The following is a 9663-nucleotide window of genomic DNA, read 5'->3' as shown; positions in this document are numbered from 1 at the left end:
GGAAATTCAAAGGCATCCTACTCTTCCTTAGGTAGAACCAGGTATTTCAAAGCACTGAGAAGAAAATTGAAAAACATATCCTGAAGGCTTGTTTAATATTTTTGGTTATGTCTTATGTTGTTTGCTAGTTAATCTGCTTAACTTTATTAACAAAGCAGCAGCAACTGTGAAAATGCACTGAACAGATATTTGTTGCCATATACATAGAGAGCCCTGAGTACAAGCTCTCCAATGATGGAGTAGTCCATAATGAATTTATTAAATTCTGAACTGCCATTCCTAAGGAAAAATCACAAGAAAATTAAGATTTCCGCCAATCAAATAAATAATTAAAGTCTGAAATGAAAACTGTGTTATTCTTTCATCTTCCAGCATAATTCCATATCATTAGCTAGTCTAAATATGTCTTAAAACCAACTATTTACTTAGGCTAAGAAGAAGCAGACCTGCTTACTTGGGAGAGTTTAACAGAAAGCATCCAGCTTTCTCAGATTCCCTCTTCAGGTGTGCTATTCCAGAGCTGGCCCAGGTGCAGGCACGTGTGGAAAGGTTAATCCACACAGCCCACAGACATCAGAGTGCCAAAAAATATACAGCCAGTGTCTTAGGACAGCAGGTGCTAATGGGAAGTTTGCAGCCTCCTTTCTAATAGTCCTGAGTTTAAAGCTTGTTCCCAGCTCCGAGTAATTCTAGAGCAGGGATGTTCTCACAGACATATAGGCTTCTTAATGTTGAGATTTCACTGAAAACCCAATGAAGGACAAGCACTACTGAAGTTTATTTGCAGAAAAATAACAGAGGTCAGAGTAGGTTGAAGTCTGAGCTGTGAGAACTTGTGAACAGAATCCTACAGAAGATGAATAAGAAACAGATAAGAGTTGCAGTTACAGAGGTCGAGCTGGTAATGTGCCATCTCCTCACCTGGCATTTTGAGGGAACATTTTAAAAACAGACACTTTTCTCAAAGCAAGAACAATTTATTTCACATAAAAGGCACTATAATTAGATCCCCAGGACTGAAGCCAGGTGTGTTTGTACTTCAGGTAATTTGCTGAGTTCTATTAACATCTAATCAAAGCTAAGCTTTGAAGTGAGGATGCCAGTCAGATGAGGGAAGCTCATCTCTGTGAGCTGTGCCATTTCAGTCTTTGCTGAGAAGAAGTGCATGAATTTACAGACCAGGGTAACAGAAGTTGCTGAGTTAAAAAGCCTCCAATAAAACTACTCCTACATGGAAAGAAACATGCAGATATCTTTCTCAAATATTGTGCTTTTGGTGTACCTGATTTTAAGTGATGTTAGGCAGCAGTCGAGATTTGGTCTCATCCAAGACTCACTCTTGGCTAGCTTATTAATAGAGGGCCAGTTGTATTTATTCTCCCTGATCACCACACAGACCCTGTTCAGTCTCACTGCTTTATCCCTTTCCACTCCTGTCTTCAGTACTCACAAAATTGAGGATAATGCTCATTCTCACCCAGATCTGCTCTCATTCTCTATCAACAATTACCCCCTCACCTGACTTATCTCCTTTCAGTCAGGTACTGCACTTTCAGAACACACATTTCATTTCTCTGCCAAGTTCTTTGCTGTGTTGCTTTAAACAAACCCACTTGCCAGCTGTTAAAACAGCTGGATGCAAAAATCACTGTCCCAGACCAGTTGATATTGCTGGTTTGCTTCTGTTCTAAGCAAATTAAGAGGGCAGAAGGCAGAGGCTTAGTGAAATTGCTTTAATATTACCCAGGTGGTGAATGAAAGGATCCTGTCTGCTGTTCTGCCTCCTACAAAGGGAAGAGTTACAAAGGTAAGGAAGGGTTTGGTGACAATGCCAGAGAACCATCCTTAGAGGGACTTTCAAAGGAGGAAAATCTCCTAAACCTACGTCTCAGGACATGGTCTACACACAGAGCACAGAAATTTGTATACTGAGAAGAAAATGATGTTGTCCCAAGAGCTGCTGCAGACAGATGAACATTTTCAATTCCTCCCACTTGTCTCCTGCACGGAGAAATGATCCATCCCTCAGCGTCTTGGAGGGGAAATCAACCCAGCTCTCAGCTCCTGTGTGCCTGAGCCAGAGCAAACAGTACAAGGCTCTTTCACTGCATCGACCCTTTCCTAACAGTGATGGAGAGTGAAGGAGAGGAAATCACTGGAAAAACGGGTGCTGCCAGCAGTGGAGGTGACTAAGGGCAGCTCTCTCCCTCTGGAGCAGCTGCTGCACTCAGAAGATCCTCAGCTCCTGAAGGATGACCTGTGGCCACAGTTCCCACCAATTCCCTTATCAAAACGAGAGGGTACAGTGCAGCACTTCGGATCCTGCAGGGATCAGGAGACAGCTGAGCTCGGGATATCAGGAGGGACATCCATGGGCAAAGAAGTAATAGAGTATTGAGACAACGATGGGGATAGGGATAGGGATAGGGATAGGGATAGGGATAGGGATAGGGATAGGGATAGGGATAGGGATAGGGATAGGGATAGGGGCAGGGACAGGGGTAGAGGTAGCGATAGGACGATCCCAGCTCTCTGCTGCGGGGCCTCCCTGCTGCTGCTGGTTTTGCCGAGGGCAGGAGCGCAGGCGGCCGGCGAGGAGCGCAGTGCGGAGCTGCGGCTCCTGCAGGTATCGGGGCCGGGGCTCGTCCTGCCGGGGAGAAGCGGCAGGAGCAGGATCTCTACCCCTCCTCTCCTGTCCTCTCCAGGGCGCCCTGCAGTCGCCGCGGCAGCTCCGGGAAGAGGAAGGGGAGCCGAGCCTGGGAGAGCCGGTGGCCGGGGCTGAGGACAGCGGCTCCGGGCGGGAGCTCCGGGGGCGGAGAGCGGCCGGGCGGGGGCTCCGGTCCTGGCCTCAGACCTCCCCAGCCAACGGAGGGACAGAACCAGAGGATGAGCCTCCTGTCCTTCCTCAGACGGAGACACTTCTGCTGCTGCTTTGGGGCTGGGCTGGGCTGGGACCGGCGGGGACGGGGCTGGGATGGGGCCGGAGGGGACGGGGCCGGGATGGGGCCGGCACAGAGCCGGCGGTGCCGCGGGGAGCGGGGCAGACCCGGGAGCTGCCGCTGTCCCCGGCTGAAAGCCTCAGAGCGGCTTCCCCCGCATCTCTCTACGCTTCTTTCACAGGTTTCTGGAGCAGATGGAGAAGCTGAAAGTGGCTCCCAAGAGCTTCCTGAACTCTCCAGGCCAGCGTTCAGAGCCGTGCCACCAGGCTGCCCTGGGACCCGCCACGGCAGTGGGGTACGGAGCAATAAACTATGTGCCAACCCTACATTGCCTTGAGTGTTTTTTGGGGTTTTTTTTGTTTTTTTTTTGGTCTTCGGTCACGGCTTAGCAAACGGTCAGAAGACACAAAAATCCTCTCCAGAGCGCTCCTCTTCCTCTGCTTTAAGGGTTCTGGCCAGAACATCCCCCCGTTCTGGAAAGCCTTTAGCGGCAGAGTGGCAGCAGCAGGAAGGATGGTGGTTGCATCCTTCCAGGACTGTGTCAGTGACCCTCCACGCGGTACCAAAGTGGCACTGCCAGGCACCGCTGCCAGCTGTGGGACCGTGGCAGTGAGCCAGCATGCCTTTCCCGATGGCTTCACTGCCACTACCAGGGAATCCTGCCCGCAGGTGGGCACTGCTCTGGGGGTTAACTCCAGGTAGTGTTGTACACACGCCTCTGTGCCATGGGCTAAGCTGCTGGTATCAGCGCCGGCACAGGGGGACTTCTAAGGACAGAGGGGCTCCATTTCTTTAAAAACACACCTGGCAGCGGCTGCTGCAGGGCAAGGGCCGCGAGGGCTCCAGCCTTCAGCACCCGGGACAGACGCCAATCGCCCCGCACGGCGAGCGCTGGTCCCGCCGGGCTACCCCCGCCTGCCCAGGGCTCCCTGCAGCCTGCCCTGAGGCTCCTGCAAAGGAAGGGGCAGCCGCAACACACAGGTAATATATCACGATCACCGGGAGAAACAATCCCTGTTTAGGATGAAAAAAATTTCCACCCCCTGGGAAAAGTAAGGCACCACTTAATTGCAGGATGGCCACTCCAGACATTTTTACATTTCTGTTTTGATTCTTGTCTGATGGCCTCATCTATTAATTTCCTTCTCGATCTAAGTAACATGCAGGGAAAGAGAGCCTGGGTGGGGTGCGGCATAATTTTGTCAAAGGTTTTGGATTCCTTTTATCTCTCAGCTGGAAGATTAAAAGAATTCAAGTCCAGCCTCCTTCTCAGAACAGGAGGCTCTGTACAAACAGCTCACACTCTTCAGCACAGAACGACAGTAGGAGAATGGACACCACCGTAAGGATGTGCAGCAGGTCAGGGCAGCACTTAGGGCAGATCTATCCATCAGCAGATGGAACCCACAGGGAGCCACCCTCCAGGTTTACAGTCCTTAGCCTTACAAGGCTGAAAAGCAAGGACATAGAATCATCTTGCTGGGGAAGGGACAATGTCACCTCAGCTGAGCTCTGTCCATCCTCCTCATCACAGGATCCACACACGGGCTGCCAGCAGCACCCTTGGTGCTCTCCCTCTGATCAGAGCAACCAGAGCTGCTCTAAAGGAGCCTCATGTCACCATACCTTCCATCCCATACCCTGGGAAGCAGGGGAAATGGGCCAGATTCCCAACCCTAAAACCAGTCACAGTAAGCTTTTTAGAAGAACCTGCTGCCCTGTTAAGGCAGACATTTTACTGGGGAAATGCCCAGCTGAGCATGATCTTAACTCTCCACTGCTGAGCTATAAAGCCTAAAGTTCATATTAATTTACCAGGGTGATAACACGGAGATAAACAAGTGACTTTTATAGCTTTAACAATGATGAGCTGAGTTCTGACATGTCACACTCCATTTGCCTTGGCACAACTGCGAGATGGATAATTGAGGGCAGAATTTGGCTGTGAAAATACAACTGCTACTGTGACAGGCAGGCATTTTATCCCATCTTTATACTTCACTACATTGTACATGGAATAGGGCACAAAAGCTTCCCACCTTAGAAAACTATTGTCAAGGTTGAAGTCATGCTTCTGCATCTTATTTATCTGCCATGGAACACAGGAGGTGAAAAGGAACAAACCAATAAAGCAAGGACTATCTCAGGGTCTGACTTAATGCCTAAAATCCTGGAAAATTAGATTGTTTCACAGGCACGTGTCAAAGCAAAATATTTCACGTCTGACATTAATCTTGTGTCCCTCAAGTTCTTGCTGCTGGGTTTGTGCCCCAGGGGCTGCTGTACAAAAAAACCCCCACAAACAAACCAAAAAAACCCACAAAAACAGACACAAAGGAAAACTCAGAGCAAGCCACAAAATGTTTTTGTACAGAGAGAGCTCTAGAGAATACTTAGTGCGTGGGAGGGGTGTGAAAGGAAAGAAACAAGAAATAAAAAAATAACAGATTCTAATTATCTTAAATTAGACACTCAAAATCAATGAATAATTCTGGTTTATCTTCTCCCACTCTTGCAGTTTACAAAACAAAGTAACACCTTGGCTCAAACAAACATACACACACCAAGAGCAGCAGGAAGGGAATACTTGTAACTAATTGATAAATTATAAAGACACTGCAGTGTAGAGTGTTAATTTAAAAAAGAAGCTATCAGGATCTTAGTTCTTTTTTAAAAGCACAAAACAAGAAAGTGTTGGAGCACACAATAATACAAAAAACTAGCATTGCCTCCATGCTCTGAAAAAATATAGCATTGAGAAAAATACAGAGGGCTCTTATAATAAAGGGCTTCATCAGAACATAGAAAGAATTGGGTGACTTCGGGCTACGTTAGGAAAAAATAGCATTTGAGTGTGACTTCACAACCTTGAGAATGCCCTTTCTAGTATAATTTTGGTAGCTGATCATGTGAACAATATGTGGGTATGTTTGTACATAAACACCACATTAAGACATTTAAGACGTGGGAAAAACTTTATCATTCTCTTATTATAATTATTTTGAAAGTGTACTCAGGAGATTCTTTCAAGATTTATATTCATATGAAGAGTCAACAAATTATTACTAGATTGACATTCAACTTACTCATACATTTGTTGTTTCAATTAAAAATAACAAGAAACATTAGGAAAATGCAAAAATAGTCATTGCTTCATGATTTAGAACTCTCCTGCATTTCTGTAAAAAGGTTAATTTTTAGTTATACTATATGCACAAAGACACCAGTGGAAGAGAAATTTGAAGTGTTTCTGTACTTTGTAATTGCTCATTTAAGAATAGGCAGTTTCTAGCTAATTTTAAGACATTCAGCACTTAAAGAAACAAATACTTTTTATTTTTAATATATAAAATTAAAGATTTTGTTTTAACTCCTCGCAAAACACACATATACACAAATTCTTTCTTTGGAACAGATTCTGGTACCTTTCTAAATAACATCAAAAGCTATCTATTTAAGTTCTCATCGAACAAGTTTCTTTCTTGTTTGATGGCAAAAGAAGATTATTGCCGAATCTGGCTGCCTGTTCTTTAAATTTTATTGATGTAGGGTCAAGCCTTACCATCAATGCTTAAGGAAATCCAATTATTTAAATGTTTGGCTGTTAATAAATATTAGTTTTTCAGTGGTACCGATGCCGGTTGTCTCGGAGGGCTGGAGGCACTCGCTCTCCCCAGTCAGACTGCACTGAGGTGCAGATCGAGGTGCTGCTCTTGTTGGTAACACACAAATACAAAGTCTCAGCAGTGATATCACCTCAGTAGCAACAGGAAAAGAGAAGTAGCCCAAATCTGGGATTTTCAGCACACTCTGTGGTATGTGGTGGCCACACATATTCCATATATAGAAGGAAAGTGTGCACAATGCTTGTCCTGAAGGTCGATTTATCTTCATTCTTGACTCTTCACCAAAAACTCATCTTAAAGCCTGTTGTTGCCCCAGTAAAATGCAATTTCCTTATAGAAATCTTCTAACTGAGCAACGTTTAGAGCAGTTTTGGGATTGTTTCCCATCTCCCTAAATCTGACCATAGGGGTCTCTTGAAAGAGAATTGCTAAGAATTTCCAACTGGACTATGTAATCACAGCGCCTGGTATCAAGAGGAGGGGGAGTGACATGAAATCACTGACTTGTGACATACATTCCTCAGCAACAGCAGCTGCTGCCTAATGACAGCTAATAAAGGGAATCTTCCCTTGACAGAGCTGCATGCCTGCAGTAGGACTGGAATGTGCCCAAGATAAACCCACTGATAACCTAGGAAGCAGGGATCACCCAAAGTGTATAAAAGACAAGCTTCAGAAGAGAGACAACAGGACAAGGAAGAGAGACTTGAAGGGACATCTCAGAAGAAACAGTTTGAACTTCCCTATTCCCAACAAAGTCAGCGCCATGGACACTAAAGGCTCATTTTTCTATGGCTTCCTCTTGCTGCTGCTCATCCAGCTCCAGTCCAGCAGAGCCAACCCTATCTACAGCCTCAGCCCTGCCAAAGAACTGGCCAGCATGGAGGTGAGGACTCTCATTTTGCAAGGTTAAACTTTTGGGGTGCTTAGCAGAGTGCGAGGTGGCGCTTTGTCTTCCTTTTGCATGACTGGACCGCAATAACCACATCGGCCATCACAGGGCAGGGGACAAAGCCTCAGCTCTTCAAAGGGGTTCAGAGAAGCTCTGTAGGGCAATATCCTCCCATGCTGGGTTCACCTGAGCTCCTGGGCAGTAGTGGGAACCAAAATTGTGATGTTGTAGAACACCTGCTTTGGTGTTTCTGGTTTTTTTCTTTTACCTGGGAACAAAGTTCCAGGGAAGGAAAAAAATCATCAGAGTAGCTCCATAAGAACAAATAGAAAACTTTGAGGTGGGGCCCTGTCTATCCTGCTGTGTATATGTCTATACCTGCTCCCTAGGACAGCCATATTGCTCTAGCTTTGTGAATTTGAGATACCTGGTTATGTATGGATGAGAGATGAAGAGGGGAAGTGGAACACCCAAAGACAAACTTCTCAAAATATTACTAGAGGAATAACATAATAATTTAGTGTGGCTCATCCAGAAAAGCTTCCAGAGCTGTAAAATCACCAGCTAATAATTTTAACAAATAATAGAAAAACTCCATTGTTACAGCACAGTACCAGCTTGAGACTGATGGGATCTGAAAACTCAAACCTTTCCTTGGGCTGGTAGCAGTGACCAGCATCTCAAAGCTGTTTTCAGGCCCTAAGAACAAATTTCCTGAGCTGATAAGGACAACTGAAGCTAAAGCTGCCTCTGGGCTGTTTCCAGTAGCCAGGAAGAGTGGCTTCCAAATTTGCTGGCTCTCAGGAAAGCCAAAAGGCTCATTCCTCTCTTTTCATATTCTAGAATATGAATTCTCTTCCTCTAATTGGTTGAGCTGCCCTTGAGGAGTTTATCTGACCCCAGTTATACAAAGTTTTACAAATTACAAAGAATGGTACCCAGGAAGCAGTGACACAGCAGGCATGAATTTACCATAGAGGTATTTTCAGTTACTTTAAGAAGCAGCAATCCTGTAATTCCTGGGGCAGAGATTAGTGAAAACACAACGAGCTTCTCCAAGGGAGGTCCATTGAAATAACCACGAGCTACAAAGCATCAACTTCTGAGAGTGTGGGAGTAGGCTGTGTGGCTAGAGGTTCTCCCAGACTGTGTACCACCGGTGGTATCTCCCCTTGCAATTAACACCTTGCATTTTCTTCTCTGCCAAGATGTCTTTTTGCCAGTAAGATACACATCATGGCAAGCAGCTTCATTCACTTCACAAGGTGAAGCTATATCTTCCCACAGATAGAATTATTGTGAACAGGGATATAATGCAGAGGACAGAACCCAGTGACCACCAGTAAAGCTGGGAGCCAACCTGCCAGTCTCCCTAGGGCAGGCTATGGGGACCATCGATGAATGCAGAACAGAAGGACTGGAAGAGTTAGCAAATGAGTTTGATGCATTGAATCCTTTACTTATAGGCTCTGCTGGAGAGACTGGAGGATAAGTTTGCAATGATTGAAGCCCTAGAGTCCAACCCTGACCTGCAACAACCCAAAATCCAGGAGGAGACCCCATCAGAACTCGTCGATGACAGTGACAACCAGAAGGCTGAACCCAGGCTTGCACCCAACACCCCTCTGACCTACAGGGACCCTTTCTTCAAGAAACTGAGGGGGCTGCAAATGCCCAGGATGATGAGAGATTCTGGCTGTTTTGGGAGGAGGATTGATCGGATCGGCTCCCTGAGTGGGATGGGGTGCAATGGTGAGTCCTGTTTAAACCATTTCACTGAACAGCACAGACTGTGGCCCTGCCATGGGACAGGGAAGGAGCAGCTTAAGTCTTTAAGAAGACACAGTTTGAGAATGGAGTTAATTTGAGCCTAGTATTTAAGCTAGTATTGGTTTTTCAAAAGCAGTGCTGGCAATGGTGACACGTACCAAGACAAAATCAGATTCTAGTGACATTTATTTCATGTTTGGTTTACAGGTTCCCGGAGAAATTAGGATCAACCTGCCTATCCCCTGCTCTGAAGAATGCTTTACAGTACCCCTTCCTCCCAAGATGAAAGCCAGATGCTTTCTAAGCTTCTCAACAGAAAGTTATTCCTATTTTTATTTATTTATTTATTTATTTATTTGATGTTTTTTTAAAGAACATTTCTTATGCTAGCACTGACAGACCATCTTTAAATAAAACTAACACATAAGACATCTCC

At 45.6% G+C, this 9663-nt stretch overlaps 1 protein-coding gene across 1 annotated transcript; it reads left to right on the top strand.

The window, feature by feature from the left end:
- The first annotated feature begins 6210 nt into the window (after window positions 1-6210).
- NPPA (natriuretic peptide A) lies at window positions 6211-9325 on the top strand. The gene is made up of 2 exons (XM_062507410.1): window positions 6211-7451; window positions 8924-9325. Exons 1-2 carry the CDS (start codon window positions 7149-7151, stop codon window positions 9323-9325), a joined length of 705 nt encoding a protein of 234 aa, XP_062363394.1. The 5' UTR covers window positions 6211-7148.
- Window positions 9326-9663: the final 338 nt, after the last annotated feature.

Source organism: Cinclus cinclus, chromosome 23 (genome assembly GCF_963662255.1).
Source record: "Cinclus cinclus chromosome 23, bCinCin1.1, whole genome shotgun sequence".
Lineage (NCBI taxonomy): Eukaryota > Metazoa > Chordata > Aves > Passeriformes > Cinclidae > Cinclus > Cinclus cinclus.
Note: the sequence above shows the minus strand (reverse complement) of the source record. Positions and strands in the feature narration are given on the sequence as shown.

What these genes read in the sequence shown, in the direction of transcription:
- NPPA (XM_062507410.1), top strand. Translation starts at nt 7,149, where the DNA reads ATGCCTGCAGTAGGACTGGAATGTGCCCAAGATAAACCCACTGATAAC. An exon ending in AAGAACTGGCCAGCATGGAG is followed by an intron (nt 7,452 to 8,923) that starts GTGAGGACTCTC and finishes CTTTACTTATAG; the next exon opens with GCTCTGCTGGAGAGACTGGA.